Here is a 26,052-nt window from a genome sequence, read left to right as displayed (position 1 = left end):
TTTCCTGAAGCTCAGTGGTGAGAGCATGTTTGTGGGTTTGCACATACCTATGTATAAATGTATAGGATAATGCCTAATGCATAAATTTAAACATTTAGAATTGATAAATTTGCCTTTAGTAGATGTTTCTTGGTTGGCTAACTTTTCAGCCAGCAACCCCCAGAATAACAGTAACAGGGACTCGAGACCCCGACTATCCTCGGAGGATGGTAAAGTATACAAACATTTCACGCAACTGTGCAACCTGCATCGTCTTTGGTCGATTTTAACCAACGTTTCGACAAATAAAAATATCCTAAATTTAAAGCCTGAAAAATAATCACCTCAGGGGTCACGATTGAGGGGGAGGAAATTCCAAAGGCTGATAGCTTTTTATTTGCATGCTTTTATTTTTAACTTATCTAATATTTGTACATTTTGTTACACTTATTGATCAAATAGGCTATTCCTAATAACAAAAAAATGATTCTGGAAATCATCTTGCGACCCCACCCTCGTGGCCTTGAGACCCCTAGTTTGGGAACCCCTGGCTGGGCTAACTGGTGCCTTCTGGTGTATACATACCTGCCATGATGTCAGACAGGAAGTGCACATGAGGTGTCCACATGGTTCGATCTTTACATCTTTATTGTTTTCGGCACAGATCTTACATAGCTGAAACGTAGATCCCATCTCACAGTACAACTCATATTGCTCCTAAAAAGACAAAACAGAAGAAATAAAAGGTAGGAGAAGCTTTAACATACAGCATACACCAGGTCAAAGGTCATCACACAAGAATTTCTGTTCTCAGAATGCTGTTCACAGAAGTAATCCAGAGACTGAAATAAAGCCTTTTAATCACTCAAACACACACAAAGGTCGCTAACCTGGGTGACCTTAATATGGTCATGTGGAGTGGGTTCACACAGGCCGGTGAGATCTGGATTATAACTGCGACCATCAGGAAACAGGTAGCTGAGAAAGAAATACAACAAGGTTGAGAGTATTCAGTGTAACATATCTTCCCCCAAGCAAAGAGACAGTCCAGCTAACATCTAATAGCCCGTGTGGCATCTCCATTAGCTGCGCTGTTTAAGTGGGCCACCTCTACGGCCTGGCCAATCACAGCTAAAGCCTAAGAGAGCAGCAATCAATCTGTATTTACAGGGATCAAAACTTAAAGGGACAGTTCACCCAAAAATAAAAATTCTGTCATCATTTACTCACCCTCAGGTTGTTTCAAACCTGTACATATTTCTTTGTTCCGATGAACACAGAGAAAGATATTTGGAAGAATGTCAGCAATGTTAGAAATTTTCCATCGAAGGACCATTGCATGTTGTTTGTTCTCTTGAACCCACAGGTCTTGGGTACTTTTGACTACCATTTAATTTATCCTACTATGGTACTCAATGACGTTCCGAAACTGAAAATGATCTGTCTTAAATATCTTTCTCTGTGTTCATCAGAACAAGTCATTTATACAGGTATGAAACAACCTGAGGGTGAGTAAATGATGACAGAATCAAATTTTTAGGTGAACTATCCCTTTAATGAGACATAAGCATCATCCTTATTGAAAGTTCCATCTCTTTTTTTAGGCTGCATAATTATTGTAGGTAAAAAACAATAAACACAAAACAAATAAAACGCAAACACGAAATCAACATTTTATAATAATAGCAACCTCATCATAAGCATGAAAGGACACAATTGTTACTGCAGGAATTATGTTGTGACAAAAGATCTAAAATAAATGTATTTTAGTATGTTAAAAGACGCTTTTTAAACGATTTTAAACAAGTTCCCATTTATAGGCTCTTATTGGCTGCCTTATCTGTATTATTTGGTCCAAGTCATTGATTTCAAAAATATTTTAAATAACATTTTATGTGTCTAATGTTAGAAATTGAATATGTTCAATTATATTTTTTTTACATTTCAGCATGCATCTTGAGATTAATCGATCAAATTTTTCAAAACTTTGATGCCGGATGACGTACACAACCCTGGTTCAACACTGGTCCAGAAGAACTTCCTGTTTCAGTTCTTGTTTGAGCAAAATGCAACTTTTTTGTTTTTATATTTATATATATATATATCATATTAAAATGTAAAACATTTATCTAAGATTTAATTATTAAAGTGGTAAAAATACTAATAATAAATAAATAAATATCTGGAGCAGTGTTAACATCTTGCAAAGTGGTCTATAACGGACACATAATATACAGGCTATACACAGTATATGTATATGTATATGTGTGTATATGTGTGTATATCCAAATTGTCCAAATGAACTTCCAAATTACATTTTTTCCAATAAATAATACACTAAAACATCCGAATTAAAACCACTAAGCATCCAAAAGGTATTGCACAGCACCCCGTCCAGTAACCATGTCACTGTGCTCCTTTTAGGTTAATAGCAGAAATACTTTAAGATGGTGTCAGATTGACATGTGGTATGGGGGCGTTCAGACATCATCATAAACCCAGATAAGAGTTGTTTGGCGAAAGTTGACACAGCAACAATGACAGCTTAATACAGCTTAACCTGCAAATGATGAACAGATATAACAGTAGGACATCCGCCAACAGACTAAGAGTGTTGGAATGTATGTTTGTTTACAAGAAACTGATCGTTTCAGAACATATTGTGCTGCCAGGTTGCTTTCGTGGAGACGTTATTAACAAAAGGAGGAAAAGTAGATTTTAGAGAAAGGAAAATGAAAATGAAAGGGATGGCTCTAGACACTGCAAGGATACTGAATTGCATGTCTGTATTTAAAACAAGTGGTGCCAAACTTGATACTTGATCTTGATGGTTTTTTTTATCTATTTGCCACTTTTATCACAAAACCGATGACTGACAGAAAATGTTTTTTTTAAAGGTCAGGATGAGATGCAAATCAGACGTGAACCCACAATATTTGCATGAAAAACATGGCCACAGCTCAATTTTTTTTAGATTTATCAATATTTTTAGAAGCAAGACTTACAAGCCCTCTCTGCATCCGTCTATGAGTGCCTGGAACAGTGGTTTGTTATGTGGAATGGTCTGCAGTATGTTGCCGTCACTGGTGACGTAGCCGATGGCCCACTGCCCTAACCGCGTACAGCTCAGCCTGAAGATGTAGCTGGGGAGAGACAGCAAGAGACGGAGAAACCAACATCAAAACACACAGAAAAAACTAACTAAAAACAGCACAAATATAAGGTTTTTATGGTTTTTCATGCAAGATGGTCTTGGGTTGACAATAGATTTGGAAGATTTATTTATTTATGTGCTCAAAAGGCTAAACTGGGCATCCATAACAGCTTTGAAACACTCAGATTCAATTCAGAAATAATCACATGTTTCATCAAACAGAAACATCCACATTGGAAAGCAAAACAGAACCATATGGCTGAATTATACGCCTGCTTGTCCTTTTATCGAAAAAATGCAATGGAGTAAAGGAAAACGCAGCGCACATTGTTCGAGTTATTTAAGGAAGCTTCTCGGTTATACAACTGCCTAGCAACTAATTCAGACAGGATTAGAAGATCAGGCTGGTACCAGACTGGACTTTCTATTCAATTCCCCTCGGCATCAGGGTGGTACATCCTGGCACTGCAGCCGGTTGAGAGACAAACTGGCTGGCGGAGGAATGAAGGAACAGCCTGTTGTTTCATAGCAGGGCTAAAATATGTTATGAAAGTGTCTGAACAAGTTTTTGCAACACTAGAATAACAATACACTAGTCGCTGTCAACTAGAAGTGATGCAATCACCTGTATTGACCATAAATATGGTATTCATAAGCGTGACTATCAATATTTTGTAAGTACTACACATATAATACCATCATAAGTACTTCAGTGCATTAAGCATAGTAGGTTGTGCTTTTGCGCATTTTGAACATTTTGCCTTAAGAGAAAAAATGTTTTCAAACTAACTACATTTTTTCATAGGCTACACAAAAGAAAAAAAAGGATTTTATTTTCAAAATAAATAAATCTAACAACAATATATTTATTGTGAATTCTTTCGATCATAATAATTATTTAGTGAAAATAGAATATTGTAACAACCTTACCATAAGCTACCAATGACCAATATAAGGCATTTATTGAACTTATTAATGCAATATATTATCATGTTACATTTATATTTTATTAAGGATGCACAATGAATTATCGGTCATATCAGTATCGGCCGATAAATTGTCATTTTAATGGTTTAGTGTTATCGGCATGTCTTTCTGACGTGATCATTCACTTACTGCTTTTATCAAAACTTTGCTGATGTAGGAGCATAATTTTTTATTGTGTATATTTATAATTTCAATGTGTAAATTATAGGAACTAATGGTAACCTTGTTTTCCGCAGGAAATGTTTTGCAATAAAAGCAGTTGTCCACTTTTTGCCTTTTTTTCAGTATAAAGGAATTTTATATTAATATGAAGATACTGTATATCGGCCAATATATCGGTAATCGACTTCCAATGTGCTAAAATTTAAATATCGCTGCATCCCTATATTTATAATTGCTGAGACAAATTGCTTAAAATACGGTATCTCCTATGGCTATGAAGCAAAATTGTGACGACATTCTGTGTCAGCTACCGTAGTGCTATAAAAGGGAGGGGTGAAATGAGCCATTGGCTGCAATTCGTAACCTCACCACTAGATGCTGCTAAATGTCGTACACTGGACCTTTAAAATGAATGTCCCAAATACATGTAAAAACTGCATCACATTACTCATAGGTAATGTCTGCATAAACTGATGTGACTTTCTGTATTTCTTGATCACATTAGACCTATTTCTAATGAATCTGTTGATTTCAGGATGACTGGAGTTTGTGATAAATGTGATTAATCCCATAATGCTGCACTGTGCTGATCCCACACTGGACACAGCTCTCTCTTCACATGCAGGGGGAAATTTGTACTGCTCAGCAATAGTCTCATTAATACAATCACAACTCTCTGTGCTCCATAACTCCATCCACTCTCTTTCTCTCTCCTCTGTCTGAAGATTGTTGTGTATTATATGACAGTTTTGAATTCCATATAAGTAACCATGTAATACCTGATTTTTGCCATGTTTAATTAAGAGGAATATGTTGCATTTAAAGACACACACACAAGCACACACACGCTCAGAATTGTCCACACATGCACATGCACACACACACAAATTTATAAGCAGCTTTGAGGTAGTGTGACCAATAATCCACCGCGTACGAGATAAAAATTTTGCCATACGTTTTTTTAAATGTGGCCAAGTTTTTTAATCCCCTCAGAAATTTAATAAAACATGTCAAATACCCCCTTGTGAGGACATTTTAAGTCCTCTCCCCACATCAACCAATAACATCAACACGTTTGTAGGTCCCCACGTTCACAAAAGCTTATATATTGTACAGAACGATAATTTTTGAAAATCAAAAAATGCAAAAAGTTTTTTACGATCGTTAGGTTTAGGGGTTGGATTAGGTATACTATTTATACAGCATACAACTATTAATAATAAAACATAAATGCCCGTATGTGTGTTTCCTCTCTGGATATGAAAATATAACTATGTGTCAACAGCTTCGTTTAGCCAGCTGACTTGTCAGGAACAAACTAAATGAGTTAAACATAGCCCCCCACACACACACACGCAAGCACACACATTTAACTATTGGTTTATCCCCTTGGGTGCTGCTATGACCTGCTCTAACCACACACAAACACACACACAGCTGCTGCCTCTTTTTAGTAGTTTGGTATTTGCATGCAGTTCTGCACGACCACCCACTGTCCTCTATTTCCTTCTGTTTTCATAGCCACATCTCTCCGACACACAGATCACTGTGCGGGCGTGAGCATTAAACACACACTCACATATCACATCTTAGACGGCCTTTAAAAAGGGCCCGTTTGCTGAAAAGCTGAATTTCTTATTGCGTAGCTATTATCTGGCTGTTGTGTTAAACCGCCCTAAACAGCGTGTCATCGCGCCAGCTGTATCTCTGGACCTCACGGTCGCTTCAGCACAGATGCAGTGATGCTTCTCTAATCAGCTAATCCAAACATACTAGCTTTAACTACCTCTTATGTCACCGACCAAAATGGAGTCTGTGGGACGTTCAAATATTCTCAAATTCGCAGAGGGATAGATTCGCAAAATCGACTTATCTGTGGTTTGCTGAAACATTAGTAGAGTAAAGAGTCTTAAAGCTGAAATCTGTAACTTTTGCCTCTTTATCGCATTTTTTGTGTTAACTGCAGTTTACATAAATTTATGTTCGTTGAATTAAATGATGTCAACCTGACATTTCGTATAAAATCACTTTACATCATGTAAAGAACCTTCCTTAAAAATATCATCTTGAAATCTTTTATACTGACTGAAAATATGATGTCAAATTTGGTCAAAGATTAAACCCAATGTCAAAGAAGCCAACTTTCTGTATTTTATGTGCATAATAATTTCAAGTTTCAATCAAATAATTCATTTTTGCGTTTAAAATCATTGATTTCAGTATTACAAATGATGTAAATAATAATAATAATATTTATTTATATTTTAATTATTCATTCTTATTTGCATTTATTATATTAAACGTATTTATTGTTTATTCTCACAAAGCAGAGAGACATGTAGAAATGATTTAACATTTTTATATAGAATCGCAGGCTTGTTTCCAGGTTATCATGACCCAGGAACGGAGAGTCCTCTCCGCCCCGCGAGCCAGGCACTTAACCCGAGGTCATTCTTAAAGAGGACAATCTCTGCAATTATAGCCCAGCAAGTCGTTTCGGCTGAAACAGCTTCTGCTAAATGACAAACAAGAAGAAAAAGGCCAACGAGAGGGCGAGAACAGAAGCGCAGACAAAGCGGCTCTGTCTGTCTGTGTATCTGAGCCTCCTGTAATGAGCCAACATCTCCGCGTCGCCCACTTTTCCAACAGTGGGTCGTCTGCCAGACTACAGCAAAGTGGAGAAAAACAGCTGGCTGGCTCCGTGCACCAGGCAGCAGATGGTGCATTGATAACAGCGTGCAAACCCTGAGGGTTACAGTATGCACACAAACAAACTAGTCTGTACCTGCCGGGTTTGTTCATGTACTTCTGTAGACGTGCCTTCACTTCATCATACGTCAGGAAGGCCATATAGCCCGGGTGAGTGACCGCCAGGAAGTTCCAGTTTCTCAGGATTGAGCCCCACGGCTATAGGAAGGAGAAGAGAGATGTGAGACTAGGTTAAATCAGACACTGGCATTATTATACAGTGATAGACTGACGGCCCACCCAGTAAGAAAAATGTAGTCATTTTTTACCCCCTCTTTTCATTTAAAACCTGTATGGCCTTTTTCTTCTGTGGAACACAAAAGAAGATTTTTCGAGAAATGTCTCTGTGGTTTACTCTCTATACAATGGAAGTCAATGGGAGTCAATGGGGGCCTATGACGTTCGGTAACTAATATTATTCAAAGTTTCTTCTTTTGTTTATCTGCAGAAGAAAGAAAGTCATACAGGTTTGCAATGACATGAGGGTGAAACCACGTTCACACATCTATTAAAAAGCCACGCAGTATTTCACATGACATTTAGTTTGTTATGAAACGGGTTGAAGAGATGGGTTGTATCACTCACGTAGACTAAAAACGTATGTCCCTGTGACACCCATCTTGACATTCAACATAAAGTTGAGTGGGAGTGGGATTTCTAAAAATACGAATATGTGGAAAACTGAAAAGTTTTCGCTGTTTCCTCTTCAAAATTCTGAGGCAGGGCTACAAAGAGAAACGTTTTTGGAAGTGAAAACGAGCAGGGTGTAGTTTTGTTAGGTTTGGCTGTGAGGTAACCGAGGTTTTAGGTTGTGATTCAGCGCAGGAAAGTTAAACGAGCTCTAGCTGTCACAGCAGGAAGTTGGGAACATGACATCCAAAGAAGCATAGCGTGAGATACAAACTCACATTCATCGTCTCCGTCTTGCTCATTGACTGACTCACAATCGTATACGAGCTCTACATTTATGGGAATTTGAGTATTTCAAAGCACAATGTTGACTTTAATAAATCAGTGGGCAGAAATGTGGGCGTTTTGCACCTCATGCATTAAAAAGCTTCAGCAAACACAGGTTTGTCAGCATGTGTATGTCGCGGTTAAGGATGAGGTGTTTTTCTATAACGAAAGGGATTCCTCTGCGTAACAAGCCGCCCACTTTACACACTTCTACAGAGGTGATCCCCAGCGTTGGCGCCGTGTTCCATCAACGCATGGAGAAAATGTGTAAAGACTCCAGTAGTCTTCAAACGCGTGAGAGTTGCGATATCTGTCAACGATCTATGAATAAAGGTTTCTCCTCAGTATGAGTAGATCAACCCACACAGGAGAGAAAGAAAAACAAGGGTGATCCTCTGGTATCGCTTTCATTATTACGGTAAGTTGTTTTTAGACAGAAGTTGACATTTAAAATGGGCTGATGTATGAAGGGGTCACAGGCGTTTGGGGTTTTGGAGGCAGTTTCGGGAGTTACCTGAAAAAGACGAGTAAAAATGTCAAACTCGAACACGGAGATGTAGTCGTTGCAAGTGAGGTCGATTGTGGATTTGAGAGCCATGGCCTCCAACCCGGAGCTGATGGGGTGCATTTCGTGAAGGCACTGCCGGAATATCTTCCAGGGTACTATTGTCCTGAAACCACACAAACACACACAATGATTAGATTGATAGAAACTCTTCTTCATTTTCATGCAAGTCACACAATTTCATTCATGTCTTGGGACAAATTTATACAAGTTTTGAAAATAGCATTTATCATATTTATGCTTGTTTTAAGTAAAGTGATGCTTGTCTTAGCTTGATTAATAAAATAATTTGTGGTTGTGTCCCTTTTTCAACCATCATCTTGCAAAGCTTTACAAAAAACACATTGACCATTTAAAAGCATTTGCTGTCAAAGCTACTTAAAGGGTACTTTCCCCCAAAATGAAAATTATGTCATCATTTTCTCATCTTCAGCTTCGAGTTGTTCCAAATGTGTATACATTTCTTTGTTCTGATGAACCCATAGAAAGATATTTGGAATAATGCTAATAACCCAACAAATCTCGACCACCATTCACTACCATAGTAGGAAAAAATCAAATGGTAGTCAAACGTGACCCAGGACTGTTTAATGTCGTACATTCCTCAAAATGTCTTCATTTGTAAGGCAGTTTTCCTACAAAGGGAGTCAATGGGGGTTGAGATCTGTTTGGTTAAAAGCATTCTTCCAAATATCTTTCGATGCGTTCTTCAGAACAAAGAAGTGTATACACATTTGAAACAACTCGAAGGGGAGTAAATGATGACAGAATTTAAATTTTTGGGTAGTAATCCCTTAATAAGTGTAATATTTGATTTGCCAGACTGTTTTTACTGTGCGTCTATGACCAAACTGTACAAATATCAAACAAAATCTTGTGATGTCCAGGATATGAACAAAATGGAGCTGGTGAGGTAAACAGCAGAGTGTGGAGAAATGTGTCACCCACACGCTGCTGTGACTTATGGAACGGTTTCATAAACACTGACCGTGAAAAAATTTGTACCAGTAAACACATTCAGAAACACGCATGAGGAAGTAAAATAACTGCAAGGAACAAATGTGAGATTCCAGAAAACACAAGCGTGGTACTGCTTGAAAGACCCTTGTTCTCGTTTTGTTTTTTGGTTAACACAAGTCTTTTCACTTCGGGTTAATGGGCACATTGAGCTGTCATATCGTTCCTTCAGGTCAGACGAGAAGAAAGAGTCGTCACGCTAATAACAGAGTTTCCGCTATTTCTAATTTTCACAGTCTGACAGCACATCACCCATCTTCCCGTGGCACCCGCCGGCTACTGTTCCTCAGGAAGAATGCTTTGGCACAGAGAAGAGGAACTTTCAGGTTTCATGACTAGCCCAGGTATTCAGAGAAGTGAGAACTGTTCTGTCGCAAACACAAAAGGAACAATACTGATACTAGCTTGAGTCAACGTGAGGACCAGAGCCTGTTCATCAAGCCGGTAAAGACTATCTGAGCCGCTCGAATGCCAAGAACAATGACACAGATTATGGTGACACTTCACTGAATCAGCCGAGGGCGGGACCATCCGGACAGACCAGCGGGTTAACAAGACAACATGAATTATGTTATTACACATAAACCCAACTTTCTAAGTATAGGGAATTGAACATCCTTTAACAAATATCCTTTTTGACTCGACTTTAGGTTCAATGACGTAAGTTTGGAGTTGGGCTTCCAGTTTGTCCAAACACAGGCAGATGGAGGAAGGACATTTACATTCCACATTTACATTTATTCAATTCCCAGATGCTTCTATCCAAAGCGACTTACAAATGAGGAAGGCACTAAAGCAATTCTTATCATGGAGGCAGTAACAGGAGAAGAGTTGAAATATAAAGTGCTGAAATAACACAGAACTGATATACTACATTTTTCAGTCTAGCATGTTTCAGAAATACACACAGTATGAGTTCACACTACAGAGCGTATGTTGTGTAACATGCAAAACATGGGGGTTTATGGTGTGACTAGATACCATGAAGTATGTAAATACCTTTATGAATAGCATATTTATAGTTTACTTTGAACAGAATTTACACACCTTTTTATTACATTCGGCAGCTATTACGGTACACAAAGACACACACACTACGCCGGATGCCTTCATTTACATAAGCACCCCACGTGAGCGACGGAACAACTGCTCTTTGTAAACCAAATGAAGGGCTTTATCATCTCAGACCCTCAAAACTCATCTCCGTCACGCCTTGAGCGTTTGTGTTTCTCAAATAATTACCCACCAGCACAGCGGTGGATTGAGCCCTTTTTTCCAGAAGCAAATTCTATTTTGCATATTTATTAATCAGCAACCATAACCTGATACAGCGCACAAGTTCTGACGCACTCCTGTGTGTGTCGGAAATGAGGAAACTCGGTCCGGCTTCTTATGAACTTGTTAAATGCCTATCAAGGCGGAAAAGAAACCGCTCATCTATCGAGAGAGATAGGCTTGATGGGCGTCAGTCTCGATAAGGCTGTTTTGCTTTAACAAACACTGAATCAATTTGGTGAGTGTAATGAAGGGTAATGGAATTAAGGCATGACTTATAAATACCGAACATATATCAGGAGGAAAGGAGCTTGTGTGAGTGGCGGGTGGAAAAAGATGAAATCTTGTTTAATGAAATTCATTAGAATCGCTGACCCCTCAATTAATGAAGGCTTTTTAAGGGGCAGAGGGCATCTCTCGGTGGGAGTCACTAATGAAGACTATGTCCTTCACGATTACTGGACTAGGAATGGCAGACACACACCGTATAACACTATAACAATGGCATCATGTCACTGACAATAAATGGTTGTGAGAATTACACTACGTCAGTTTGATATGAGCACATGTATTTGTGTATTATAATTATATGTAAAACAATAATTGTTAGCAAAGTCTAGAAACACCTTTTCATTGTGAGTTTAAATACATTTCCTTATATTATAATAAATACTTTATATTAAATTTACATGTTTAGGCAGGCTTTTATGTCATTTAGATTTCTCTTTGTTTCTTAGATTGTACTGGCCTTCACTGTTTAATGTTTCATTGACTTTGCACGGATGCATGAAATGTCTTAAAAAAACCTTTACATTTAGGACTTTTTGTGCTAAAGAATGGTTCGTGCATCTGTGCGTTGCGTTTTCTTGCCAGATGGGTTTTGTGGGCCGCTCCTGCTGAAGAAGTCCAGGGCCACTTTTTACTCCTTGCCCGCCCCTGGTCTGAATCCGTGAGCAGATGCTTTCCCAACTATGACCAATCAGACCGCAAGCTACAGTACCACCAAAAATGCCATTAAAACCCATTACAAAACTTTGATAGAAATGCTTTAAGGTTAATAAAGTTAATAAAAAGTCACACAATTATGTTTGTGTGATCAGCTACTCTCCCTATTTTCTGCCTCAAGAACCGATTCTCTAGAAAACAGTGGCATGGCTTAGAAAAGCAATTGGTTAAAAAACTGAAAACAAGTCAGCTCTAGGCGATCTGTCATTTTTGTTAGCTCGTTGTGTGATAATCCCCAGCTATTAGGGAAAAAAGTGAGTGCATTATTTTAATTCAGTAAACAGCTGCTAAGACAGAAAACAGACAGCTCAGCTGGTGGCCTTTAGCGATGCCTCTGGAAACTGTGCTCCTATTGGCCCGTGGCCACTTTTCACATTTAAGCGAGATTTTCAAATGGATTTGAGTCTCGGTGGACAGAAGGGAGTTTAATAAGGAAAATTAGCTTCAAATAATCCCTCTTCAACACGTCTGTCTGTGAAACAGCAGGCCATTAATATGAGCCGATAGAGAGAATACAGTGAGCAATACTTCATTGCTGCTGAAGCAAATGTGTATCCTCTGCACCTAAAATACCCACACAATGCACCAGGTTCAGACTGGGGTAAGTCTACACATCAGCAGAGGAGGTGAAGGGCCACGGGCTTGACCTTCCTGATGTCTGAAAACTGTAACTGATCTCAGAACAGTGATCAGATCACAGAGGAGGAGTGCAGAGGTGAATTCACATTCATTCTGTTCTCTGGTTACTGAGAGTAAAAGCATTATATTCAATTATGAGAAAGAGCCACACTAATGCAGATAGAGAGAGAGAGAGACAGAGAGAGAGAAAGAGAGAATAAAATATATTACTACAGAGCACACCTCTGATCATTTCGAGCTGACAGTTGAATTGCAGACATGATACAGTCTTCCAAATGTCTTACTAGGTTTTCTAAAGAAAGTAAAGATGCTTAAACATAAAAATGGCCAAAAAAGAACTAAAATCTAAATATTTCTTTAAAAAAACATATTCAACTCTGTAAAACCTATGCGACCCTTCAGATTATAAGGGTCCATCATGGCATTGCAGGCCAGCTATCTGGACCGAAGATTTCAGCTCTAGCGCTCACAGGATTGATGTGCGCCTGTGGGATAAGGATGCTGAGCTTTCCATTTCCACACAAACTGAGAGGGGGCAAGAGAGAGGAGCTCAAGGAAGGGTGCTCTATTTCTCATATCAATGACTCACACACTTCCTCTGTACAGAGCGGGAAGTAGACCTTCATAATAATCTATAAAATATCAGAGCGGTAACTAGATACACACTAGAGACTGCGCCAGTCTTTTCCATCTCTCTCATATCTTGTGCTTCCTCTCCAGGAGAGCCTATCAGACCTGCACCGTTATAAGGCCTCTCCGCCCCATCACTGTCTGTGTATCTATAGATGTGTGCACACGCTTCCTTTAAACCCTCAGATTTGCTGGATTGTGGATTCAACAGAAGGTGAAATATGAGACATCCACAGAGATGGATAATGAATTAAACATTGCCATCTGTAAGTGGACAACAGCTCATAAAGATCTGGAGAGATCAGACGGATCCAGCCCGTTTGGAATTGAAATCACCATATTATTATAATTTCCTCCTTTATCAGGGGATGAAATTAAATAACATCTCAAGCTTTGTTCATACGACAAACAATGTTATTACACTCACGGATTTGGTGGATGCACATTCAAGGCTTGGGCTGTTCAACGCTTACTCACGGTTAATCGCATCCAGAATAAAGGGTTGTGTTTTTAATATAATATGTCAGTGTACTTGCCATATTTATTTTGTATTTTTATACACATACACCTATACGTTTAGGAAACAATTTGCATGTATATATTTATATTAGGGCTGTCAAGCGATTCATCTCTATAGTTTGTGTTTATATAGTGTGATATGTCCGAGTATTATGCATATTTATGTTGTATTTATAAACACATACACATAAATCTGTATGTTTAGGAAAAATATCAAATTTAAAAATGAATAAACTTTTATGTATAATTTAAATAATTGATTAATATAAATAAATACATGTCAATATTTCCCAATTATGCATACATGTATGTGTACGTGTTAATAAATACAAAATTAATATGCACAGTACACAGACAACTATTATGTTAACACAAACTTTTAATCTGGATGCGATTAATCGACAGTCCTTATTTATATATCACCTAAATGATATATAAACATTTATATCAATTCGTGAAAAATATCAAAATGAATGTATGTTTCTAAATAGTAAATATGCAGAGTGCCCAGACATATATCGTTGTTAACACAAACTTATTCTCTATGTGATTAATAGTTGAACATCCCACATTTTAGGTATTTAGGTTAACACGGTAAACATTATTATGTGTATTTAAAAACAGAATGCAAAATGGATGTAACCTCATGAGCACCGTACTATGTGGAGCTGTGTCTGATATTTGCTGTTGCAAGTCTATTAGCGAAATATCACTGCTTGCATCATTGCTAAAGCAAACAACACAGATCAATACAGTATCGCTAATACTGTCTGAAGGAATAAATCCGATTTCATTACTTGCAAAATGACAGTGCAGATTGAAAACCAAATTGGATCTGTGTGCAGTGTGAACAAAGCCTAAGTCAGAGAACGACTTCTAAATGAAAATCTATTACATCACTCACATAATGCATACGGGTGTGTATTGCCTCTGTATCTATAAAAGCTGTATGTAGTGCATTACCCTTCCCATCAAACAAGTTCACACTGGTCAAGCCCTCTGACAAACACCATATTCCAACATTAGAAAAAAAAAATGAGACAGACCAGAGCCTAAAACTCCACAAATCGGTGACCTTCACCTTATAAACTCTGACTGGAGCATTGTGGCGTCTAATTCAGTGTGCAAATGTATGGTAAATAGCCGGGCTGTTTCGAGAGCAGCACTTCAGCACATGACCAGACAGTTCACCCCACTTACTCTTGGCTAAATGGAGGAGAACAAGCATATCTCTCCATGCTAAAGAGATTTAATTGATTGGAGCTCAAATGAGGGCCTGCAAAAAGCAGATCTGATTCGGCAGACAAATCTGAAAATGAGGAAAAACGTTTTTACTTTTCGCCGAAAGATCTCCTCCAGAAATCGGCAGCGTCGGCCTTGGTGATGCGGAACGTGTCTCCCTGGAACTGTCCGCCCGGAAAGATGGCTTTGATCTCGGCCAGCATGTGACTGAAGATCAACGAGAGCTTGGTGAGGTTTCGCCTGAAACAGAGAGAGCAACAAAGAGAAACGTGCCAGGGTCAGTACAGCAAACAGACAAGAAATCAGCAGTCAGCATGCATTTGCGTAGAGATGTGACCTCTCTGCTTTTCTACTGCGCAGAGATGCTAGAGATTCTTGCCCTTGAGCTTGTCTGGAAGTTAATATGCCTCACACATCTCTCTTTAAAATCCACGTGGAAGACGCAATCTGATGCACCCGGTCTGAAGGGCATGCAGATAAAATATTGTCTTGTACATTATTTCAGGTTAAATCATGTTGAGTTTCACTTTTACTAAACAACATTTTGAAATAAACATCTAGGTAGTGAGCTACACACATAATTTAGACCCCAACAGTAGGTTTCCATGACTACAATCATCCTTCGCCATTCAAATACTTGAGTACCTGCATTAACAGCTTCTTAAAAAGCTTCTACTTCAGGATATCTCGTGTGTGTACTTTCAATAACAACATCATTACTGTTACCCATAGAAATGACCACTGGGTATCTAACATGAAAAAAATCGCTGCAAAGATCCACACAAACATAATGAATTACTGTTTCTAGGGACCACATGTCATAAATCAGATTTTTCCCATAATGTCATGTGGGAAATTTATGGGAAATTATAGACACCCGTAAGAGGCCGTCCCGTTCCTCCCTCTGCACACGCCGCTCACATTCCCGTGGGATTAGAGCGCGCAGATAACCCACCTTTCATAAGAACCTTTCAGGTGGCCCTCAATTACGCCGGGCCACTCAGCTCAAGAGAGGTCTGAAGAGGGGCTGAGTAGAACCGGGCTGCCAGCGTTAGATAACTAGACCCTCTGAGGTGAAAATACAGGCTTTCAGGTTTCACGCTGGGATTTCGCAACACAGCAATTTGCAAAAGATGCACCTGCAATTCCCAGGAGTGTTGTCTCTGCTCCGCCCAGTCTCTGGGCTTTTGTGCAAACAATGTCTCAACTTTCACCGGCGACAGACACATTTGCATTTCTTGTCTAAATCGGGACGTATTAAGACGCCCATTAATTAGCTTGCTGGATCAGTGTAGCTTCCTGTCAAAACACCACTGTAACAAAGCAATTAGCACTTAAGCAGCAGCTTGGAACCGCCGGAACGCTGACAAATGAGACACAGGATCATTGTGATGTTTACATTAGAACCCTGAAGTAGTTCAGAGCTGGTGTTTAGCTCTGACTTAAGGAAACAATTAAAAAAAATACGAAATTAAATAGCATGGATGTTACTTAAAGGAATAGTTCACCCAAAATGAAAATTCTGTCGTTATTTATTCACCCTCTTGTAATTTCAAACCTGTTTGACTTTCTTTCTTCTGCAGAACACAAAAGAAGATATTTTGAAGAATGTTCGATGGTACCCATCGACTTGCATTGGTTTTGTGTCTATACAATAGAAGCGATTGGGTTCTGCCATTGGTTGGTTGCCAACATTCTTCAAAATATCTTCTTTTGTGTTTTGTAGAAGAAAGAAATTACAAGAGGTGCGTAAATGATGACAGAATTTTCATTCTTGGTTGAATTATAACTTTAACATGAATTTGAACACAAACACTTTAACATGAATTTGAACAAAAAATGCTAATTGTTAAATATCTTATCCATCACAAATTGTATCGTTTCTGATTTTCATTTTGTAAAGTACTTAGATTCTTCACATGATTTCAATGCCAGTCCATTTCTTGATACAGTTTATATTTTATGTATTTTTCATTAATTCTGTAATCCTGTCGGAGGCGATAGCCTAGTGGGCAGTGCTCTGACATGTAGCACGGTTGCACATCTGGCGATCTGAGTTCGATCCATCTCGTGGTCCTTTTCCGAACCCACCCCTTCTCTCTCCCACTTCGCTTCCATTCCTCTATATCGCTAAACTGTACAATTAAGGGCAAAACGCCAAAAAAACTATATTTTAAAAATATATATATATTCTATAATCCTTCTAAATGATCTCAATCTCACAGACAGTTATTTGAACAGTTAGTATTACTAATATACATTCAGTGAAAAATTGATACAGACACTGCTTATAGCGTTATGAATACAACAGTCCAATACAAACATAGACAATTTTAGTTGAAAAAATACCATGTATGATACGTTTTATATTTTTAATAAATACCTCTTTACCTTTGTAATTACAATCTACATGTGTGTAAAGTTTGTTTGCAACAATGCAAAATTGTAAAAAGCACTACAGAAATTAAAGCAATGTAGGCAATGTTTTTTGGTTATATATATTGGTATATATATAAAATACATGGGCTTATTTCTCCCATGGAAGTATTAGGATAAAATTTTCATCCAATCAATGCACTTGGTCCAAATGAGACATGAGATAAGTGACATGAGGAGGCGTGACTATGGAGAGAAGGATAAGAGGCTGGGATCTTTTCCCCTTTTCAGCTTTCAAAACCAGCTTTCCTACCCCAGCTTTTCATTTTTAACTCTGTATCAGTAATCTACTTTAACAATCTGTCCTTGTTTAGCGAGAGTGAGAATGTTGAGCCAGAAACGCTCAATAAAGTTCTTTTCATCTCGTCGTAACAGAAGGATCTTTTTATTTCTCTGATGAGCCCACAGGAGAACATATCTCCTTAAAAACTTCAGTTCAGTTAACACCTAACTCTTCAAGTTTTCATCATGCTCAGCTGCTAGGGGACTCATTTGTTCGGTTCGGTTAAAGCCTGGAGAAATACGGGGCAACTAGAGAACAGCTTTGACACCGACACAGTTTTGAAACTCAGGTCATAATATGAATAATATATTTTTTGTGTACACATTTCACAAACAAATAGCAGCATTGTCCGACACAGCTTCAATGCAAGGACCAATAAGATCTGTTTTTTATCTCTTCCTTTATATTGCCGTTAAAATCAAGCATAGCTGTGTAATGTTTGCCTATATATCTAATCTTTAACCACGGGCATATCTATTCACGGAAACAACATTCATTCCATGATCAAAGTTATTTGTTGACCTTCTCTCCTCATTATTCAAAATATTGTCAAAGCAAAATGTCAAAAAAAAAAGTTTAAATATTGCGGTTGACAAGAAATCTATTGTAATATTTGAAATCCCGCTGCTGTCCTTCTGAAACCTTTCTTCTGAAAAATCTCTATATTTTGTGATTTTTATTTTTTGCCATTAATCATTATTTTTTTGTCACCTTTTATGTTTACAACTGGGTTTAATAAATGCTTTTCAACTTGGACAACACAGTATTTTGTCATGTAAATGAATCCTTGGGTGTCCAAAATAGCTGTCCAAAAAACGCTTTGCATTTATTTATTTGGCAGACGCTTTTATCAAAAGCGACTTAAAAGTAGGAGAGCCTAAACTGAACGGGTATGTTTTGAGCTGCTTTTTTAATGTTGTGAAGGATGCTGCAGTTTGGGTGGAGTTTGGTAGTTCATTTCACCACAGGGGAACCGAATGAGTAAAGGTTTTTGCAAGCGATTTGGTGTCTCGATGTGATGGAACAACCAGGCCTCTCTCATTTTCAGACCGAAGATGACAGGAGGGGATGTAGAGCTGGAGCAGCGAGTTAAAGTAAAGGGTTGAATTTGCTGTTATCGTTCTGAAGGCCAGTGTCAGCGACAGCAACGTTATCTAAACTTTCAGATGACAACAACATAACACGGATGAAACTACGATATGCTCATGTTTACTATTGGTTTCAAGGCTACGGTTTAGGCCTCTGATACACAACAATTTTCAGCTATGTCCACAAATCATTTAAACCTGATCCATAAGGTACTGACTGATAAGATGTCACATGCCAACAACAAAGCAAACAAGATGGCGACAAAACTTTGAGGACATTGAGTGGTGGTTACACCCTGAGAGAGGGAGAGAGAGTTAATCCTCATACAGCTTGTCCCGAGGTAAAATAAATTTAATTTAAGACAGAACAATAATCTTGGCCCCCCGGGCAACCAACGTTTGCTAATTCCCTCTGCACTGCTGGGGTGAAAGATTTTTTTCGGTATGCCTCACCTCTTATCAAGAGGAGCGGGGGTGTTCTTGAACAAAGCCAGTACTTCACAGGACACATTTCTACCACACGCAATGCCACAGATCAGCGAGGTCTGGTTGATGCTTAATCTGGGATATGCAAAACTCACCTTCCTTTGTAAATCAGCGTTCCGAAAGGGCGAAACGTGCATCTGAATTTGCTGTAGACTTTTAAATTTCCTAAAGAAAACATAAAGGGTGCGTAGCGGTCCGAAACTCAAGACTCAGGTGCACTTTACAGCTCGGTTGCCAAACATTAAGCATCAGATTATAAACATAAGCCCCTGCACTATCTACTGCACGATGCAATGCAATAAATGACTATAGAATCCGTTATTATAAGAAATTTTGGCACTGGAAACAGCGCGATGCAACATGCAAATCGAGAGCGTACTGCTCCGCGAACAATCCACTCTTGCTTAATTCTGTATGAAAGCGTGCTGCCTGTTACGTGTTATTGTTGTTTTGCGCATGCGATTCAGTTTAAAACCATCACCAGTTCACACTGGAATCTGATATTGGCCACATTTGAAAAATAGTGTGAACAGCCAAACAAAAAATCTGATCTGAGCAAAAATCGGAATTGAGCATTAAAGCTTGCAGTGTGAACATGGCTTAAATGTCAAAATACATCCCCTCCCTCCCTGTGATATTCTAGTCCCCTAAAAAGAGGTTTTCTCACCCATTTAATTGTCCGCCAAATGAAAAAAGTCTGATCGGTTAGAAAAGTAACAGCAAACCTCCCCTCGACAAGCCATATAATTAGAGGTATCAATCACGTCTATAAACGAGACTCGGAGCGCACATAAGCATCATGTGACTGCTCTGAAAGCATATAAACCTCAATCATTTCAGCTTTGCCAAGGTCACGTGAGACCCACAGAGTCTTTAGGCTGGAGTTCAGATTATTAAACTCCCTCTGCACGAGCAGGGAAAAAAACGACTGGAGAGTACTTGAACACAATTTTGCTTTATGTTCCAATGAGTCACTCCAAACAAGTGTGTTTTCATGTGAAAATGAGAGGGAGTGTTTGTGTGGCAACTAAAGTGCCTTGTGAATCACTGATGCATGGTAGGTTCTCTGGAATAGATTACTTGCGCGAGCACACATTATCGCCAGCAGGTCTACACTGAAGATATCAGCACTTCAATAGGATAAACAAGGTCTTTCTGCAGAGCTATCGCTGTGTTCTCAATGACAGCATGCAAACAAACTATATACTGAATCCAATTTGTGAATCGCCTAGTTTGTATTGCTCTTTTTTCTATGAATCAGTCTAACCGTGTCTTCCTTACCGAAGCCCTATAAAACACAATTTATTATTGGTGGACACTGGATGACAGTGTTGCATTTGAACATAGATGATTGTACAGTAATTACAGATAATGGCAAAGTGGTTGGGGCTTGTCTGAGCTCATCTTGAGGGAAAAACTGTAAAACGACTCTGGAGAGCTTTTTTTCAGCCTTCAATTACGGTCCAGCAATCTGTCTGGATTTCCTGTCGAAACCTCTAATAACCACCCCCCATATACACATAGAAACACACATGCGTAGCGTTTTGGCTCGGGACGCTGCCACGTGGCTGATGTTGAGTGGTCCGGAGAGGGTTGCAGGTTTCCATTGCCTGCATTTTGGCTGGAGAAAAGTGGCACCAATTCCAGAACATCCCATGAAGCGTGTTTGCGGGCCCTTGAAAAGTCTGCATCCCATCTGACATGTATTTCTTAATCATACTGCGCATAAAAAGGCCACAGCGGAGCTGTATAAACCCACCCCAGTTAGAAAGGTCAGTCGATACTAGTTGCAAATCTACGTGGGTGCCTGAGCCAGCTATTATACTGCAATCCCAAGTGATCCTCAAAAACAATAAAAACAACCTTCATTATGTGTTTTTACAAGATCGACGAAACATTCATTGTTACCCCATAAAAGATCAGGACCAAGCCGTTTGTGCTAATGAAGTGTGCAGGATCAAGTACTAAAATGCATTCAGGTCCAAAGGTACACATCAGGGAATGTCAAGTGTACCCATAAAATGTACTTTCAGTACCTAGCTGTTATTTGAACGTCATGGTGGCCGGGCAGAGACCAGGCATTGATCTGATTAACAGCCAGACCATTAAGGCACAGAGAACCCACAGTAAGAGAGAGAGAGAGAGGGAGGTCTCAGTGGTCAAACACCCATCAGGCTCTTAGCGAGAGATTGCATCACTTTCTAAAGGCTTGCAGAAACTTTCCTCTGTAGCTTTATGAGCAACTAAATATTTCATAGTGATTTGCAAAAACAGATCATTAGTATTCTTATTGATCGGATTAGTTACTGTGTTAGATTTGTTTGGGGTTCCCTCAGCTTTGAAGGTCATGTATCTTAAAAATATAGTAAAACATACTCTTAAAGCTAAGCACATTATATAAATATACCTTTAGATAAGGCTTATCTTATCAACCAATCAGCTTTTGGATCTCTACTTGCTCATCATGCCCACTAGTTTGACATGGAAACCTCAATCTGCAACATATATAACAAACACCTCATGCACGTTGCAGTGAAGCATGCGGTTCCGTGGCACGTGTAAGAGACGTGGAGCCACCTGGCACGTATAACGGCCCGCATGACATTCTTAAGATTTCCTGACACCTGTAGGACTTCGCACTGCTATTGTGTTTCACTTTCTTGTTGACCTACATTCAGCAGCACACGCCCTCTTCCATACACGCTGTCATTACGCCGGCCGGCTGTCAGTCACAGTGCAGGTCTGCGGCAGGTGAAATGTGCTCGATATGCAAAAGAGCTGTCAAATATCGCATAATACAAATATTTCACATGCAATATTATTCATTTGATTTTGCTTGGCAGCTGAGTTGGGGAATTGTTTGTAAAACTGAAGCTTTCCAAGCTATTGAACCAATAGTTCACCCAAAAACGAAAATGCTGTAATCATTTACTCACACTCAAAACTAAAAAAAATCTGCGGAACACAAAAGAAGATATTTTGTTGATAAAAAATGATGGTACCCATTGACTTTTCATGGGATGTGTCCATACAATAGAAGTTAATGGGTACCAAGGGTTTTTAGTTACTAGTATTATTCGAAATATCTTCTTTTGTGATAAAATATTTTTTCAATGTTGGGTCTTTTTAACTATTCATAAACTTAACATTTCACAGTTAAACAACATCTGTTCTACTTATTAAAAAAGAATAAGTAGCAAATGCAAGTTTTGCAAGTTTGCAAGTTTGCAAAGTTTGCAAAGTTGTAAAGCGGTAAGCAAAATAAAGAACAATGTGTGTAGTTTTAATAAAATCACAAAGTCGCAAATAAAGTGATACCGCAAACAATTTCATTGCCTCACTGTTGGTAATACAACACTCTTAAATAAAAGCGTCTTCAAAAGGTATAAAAGAACCTTTCTTACACAAAGAACCTTTAACATCTGAAAAACCTTTCTGTTTCACTGAATGGTTCTTTGTGGAACCAAAAACATTTCTTCTGTGGCATCGCTGTCAAAGCCCTTAAAGCACCTTTAAAGAACACAGGAGAAATGAGAAGTATATATTTAAGTAATTAGTGTTGAATTTCCTCCTTCCTCATTGTCCTTTCTTTATCTGAATGTTCCCTGCAGTAGTAAACGCACCAGGCCAGCGACATGACTCATCAATAAAACACCTGGCAGACTGCTCCACAGCAGGACAGTACAGAGAAAGAGAGAGACAGGGAGAGAGAGAGAGAGAGAGAGAGAGAGAGCGAGAGAGAGAGGTAAGATTATGGTAATATAAGCAGGACCTCTAAGAGCTGGAACACAGATGAGATATCAATCAAGACCTCCTGCCGCAGGCCAATCTGGTTCTCACACAACACACACACACATAAATTATCGGCAACACCCATACACAAATCACTATGAATTATTAAAATTGTTGACAATCATTGTCAGAGTTTACAAACAAGCATGTCCATTAGCCAAATGCAACGAGTTCTTCAACACAGCTAAAAACTTTAAAGTGGTCCGATCATTTTGGAATTGGGGGTGGAAGAAAGACGGGACTAGTGTATGCGAGTGAGATCTCACAAGCCTGTGAAAACATGTTGGGCATTAAAAACTGTCCCACAGCAACAAAAAAGACTTGTTAACTAGCTTGGAAAAGATTAAGAGTTATTTGCAAAACAAACCTGCCTAAAAAAAAGACAAGCAGTGATATTACTATTGCTTACGCTTAGGATTGTTCACACGAGTCAGATTTTAAAATGTTAATTCCCAGAGGAAGATTTTAGGTAGATTTTATAAGCCCTATAATAGCAAGAAGTTTTGTAGTGAAATTGCTCAAGAGAAATAAAAATGGAAACATAAAACAATTGTAAAAAAACGTTAAGAATATAATGTTGTACATCCATCTAGAATGTTACATAAAAATCATCTAGATTTCAGAAAAAATAATGAATAAATAAAATCTTGAATGCAAAATTAAATCTTCAATAACTTTTGTTTGCAGATTTGGCGGAACGTTCTAGCAACCTCAAAGCGACGCCCATCACAACCGCACAAAACACCGGCATGCACCACTGACAATTTCTACAAAAAAAGATAAAAATCCCTTTTTATTTTAGCAGTTTTCATTTGATGAATCAAAAGATGGATGTTTATCGATCTCTGCCTAACCTAAAAATGTGCTTCTGCGCACTCACATCAACAAGAAGAGGCTTTACAGCTTCAGGGAAACTTACAAAGTAAACAGACTTTATGTGAGGGCTTCCTGGCAGTCATCTCATTCACATTATTCTCTCCTCATCTCTTGCTCGGTTCCCACTCCAACTTGGTCCAAAACTCAAAATTTGATGTTGAGAGGAGATTACAGATCGGCTGTGGTGCAAACAAACTTCGCTCAACCTTAAAAAGAAACCACAACAACTGTCTTTCAAAGGGCTTGCTATAAAAGCAAACGCTGATCGTAAAAAACCTACAAGAAAACTTCTAAGACCTGCCGGGGGCTTCAGATGATCCTTTAGAAGTTATGAGATGCACATAATCTCATAAAAGTTTCATTCTTGCTTATCTTCTCAATTTTTACCGCCTCAGTCTATCCTGTGTGAAGCTCTTATACAGAGATCTTTGTGGGTAAATACACACTTTACAAAAGACAACAGAGCTTTATTCATTTCATACGAGAGAATGAACGTCTAATTAAAAAGGTCCAGTGTAAACAGATTTATGCAATCTATACGAAAGAAATAATGGTAATATGTGTGTATGCTCAGGGCTAAATCATTAACATGCAAATGCTGGCAAACACCAATTCATGCGGCCAGAATATTTCATTTGCTCATTAGCAAATCCGCCCTCTCTTTCTGTGAAAATTGCCCATGATGCCCTAAACGCTCATCGAGGGCAGAGATAACACTGACAGCACGTAGGATATTACTCGCAATTGTATGAAAACAAAATTATGGGCCAAAACATTTTCTATGAAAGAGCAATTTCAGTCTCATTATCCTTCTGTAAAAAGTCCTTAGAGACGGCAGTGTTCTGCATCGCTCGCAGCGGTCGAGATTCAAAGTACTAGCTTGGATTACAAAACAATCAGTTCGATTACGAGAAAGTGACTAAAGGAAAGTGGTGCACGTCAGCAGTTCAACCTCGCAGGAGTCTGACGTGATACGTGTGCTCAAAGTTCGACAGCTCAAGTAAAATGGAATTAAGTTTAAATGGGCCATGAAAGAGGAATTTCTAAATACAGGGTTAAACGTTTATTTACATAAATATGAAAAATCCTTATTAACTTATCCTCAAAGTTTTAAATCCGTTTCTTCTAAATATCATTTTTTTCGACACAATTAAGAGCTTAAACCGCATCTTTTATTGCATTGAAACAGCCTTACCAGTCTACAAAATACATTTTCAAGGTCAATAATGTAGTTTTGTAGTAAGTGTTGGACATTAAACGACGACAGTTTTCATTTTTGGGGGGAACTCTCCTTTAAAGGATGAAGGAGACTAATCCAGCGTTTGCGGCTCTGAGTTGTCACTCAGTTCTCTGTCTCCGGCAAACTCTCTCATCTCTGACCTGCAAATAAACAGAGACTTTAAGGCTGAGAGAGACGAGACTCTCTTTGAAGTTGGTGGTATAGGAATATTAATTCCAGGCTGTGTTTCTGGGGGCTGTGCGGCTACGAATGTCTGGAGAACAATGCCGTGTGCCAATCAAAACAAAGAAAAGGGACACTTCTGTCTCATCAGCCCCCTGCCTGGTTATGGTCTGTCCCGGGGGAAAGGAAGGACACATGTGCCTGAGGAAATGAAACAGAGAGGGAGGAGGATGGTTTTGTCAACTGCCAAAGAAAATTCCCCTTAACCCCACCCCGGCCTATCAAACCCTCTTGATATTTACTTGATATACCACATCCTGCACATCCCCATCTCTTTGTGTTTCGTTGCCCTGCTCCTCCTACCCGTTCAAGTTTTAGTATTACAAATGATACAATCGTTGAGAGCTTTTGTGCACCTTGACGGCCTGTCCCAACACTGGCATAATAGCGCACAGATTAATTAAAGGGCCGGCACACTTAAAAATATAAACTCTGTCATCATTAAATCACCCTAATGTCACAAATGTATATGGCTTTCATTCAGTAGAGGGATACAAATTGAGAAACGTTAACTACTCTCTCTTTAACATATAATGAAAATGGATGGGGACTGGAGCTGCTGGGCTCTAAAAATGTCTGAAAATAAAAATCGATAATTCATACAGCCAATGATCGGAGCTGATCTATCCTGTCAATCAAAAGAGGACCAGAAAATGCAAATAAGTTGTGCTCTGTACATTGAAAAAGTACCACCAGTGTGACATTCTATATTAACAGTCATTATATGAATTAACAACATTCAGAAAGTTA

General features: G+C 38.7%; 1 protein-coding gene across 2 annotated transcripts in view; it reads right to left on the bottom strand.

Annotated features, from left to right (window-relative positions):
- Window positions 1–26,052, bottom strand: part of cblb (Cbl proto-oncogene B, E3 ubiquitin protein ligase) — a 62,027-nt gene that overhangs the window by 15,977 nt on the left and 19,998 nt on the right. For both annotated transcript variants that reach the window (XM_056736681.1, XM_056736680.1), the window contains exons 4-9: window positions 14,973–15,119; window positions 8,502–8,658; window positions 7,068–7,189; window positions 2,985–3,122; window positions 870–957; window positions 565–696 (exon numbers count right to left, since the gene is read on the bottom strand). In XM_056736681.1, the coding sequence (XP_056592659.1) occupies window positions 565–696; window positions 870–957; window positions 2,985–3,122; window positions 7,068–7,189; window positions 8,502–8,658; window positions 14,973–15,119 (784 nt within the window). The remainder of the gene's footprint in view (window positions 1–564; window positions 697–869; window positions 958–2,984; window positions 3,123–7,067; window positions 7,190–8,501; window positions 8,659–14,972; window positions 15,120–26,052) is intronic.

The sequence above is a fragment of the Triplophysa dalaica genome, chromosome 22 (assembly GCF_015846415.1).
Source record: "Triplophysa dalaica isolate WHDGS20190420 chromosome 22, ASM1584641v1, whole genome shotgun sequence".
In the NCBI taxonomy this organism is placed as follows: domain Eukaryota; kingdom Metazoa; phylum Chordata; class Actinopteri; order Cypriniformes; family Nemacheilidae; genus Triplophysa; species Triplophysa dalaica.
This window is presented reverse-complemented; position numbering and strand designations above follow the sequence as displayed.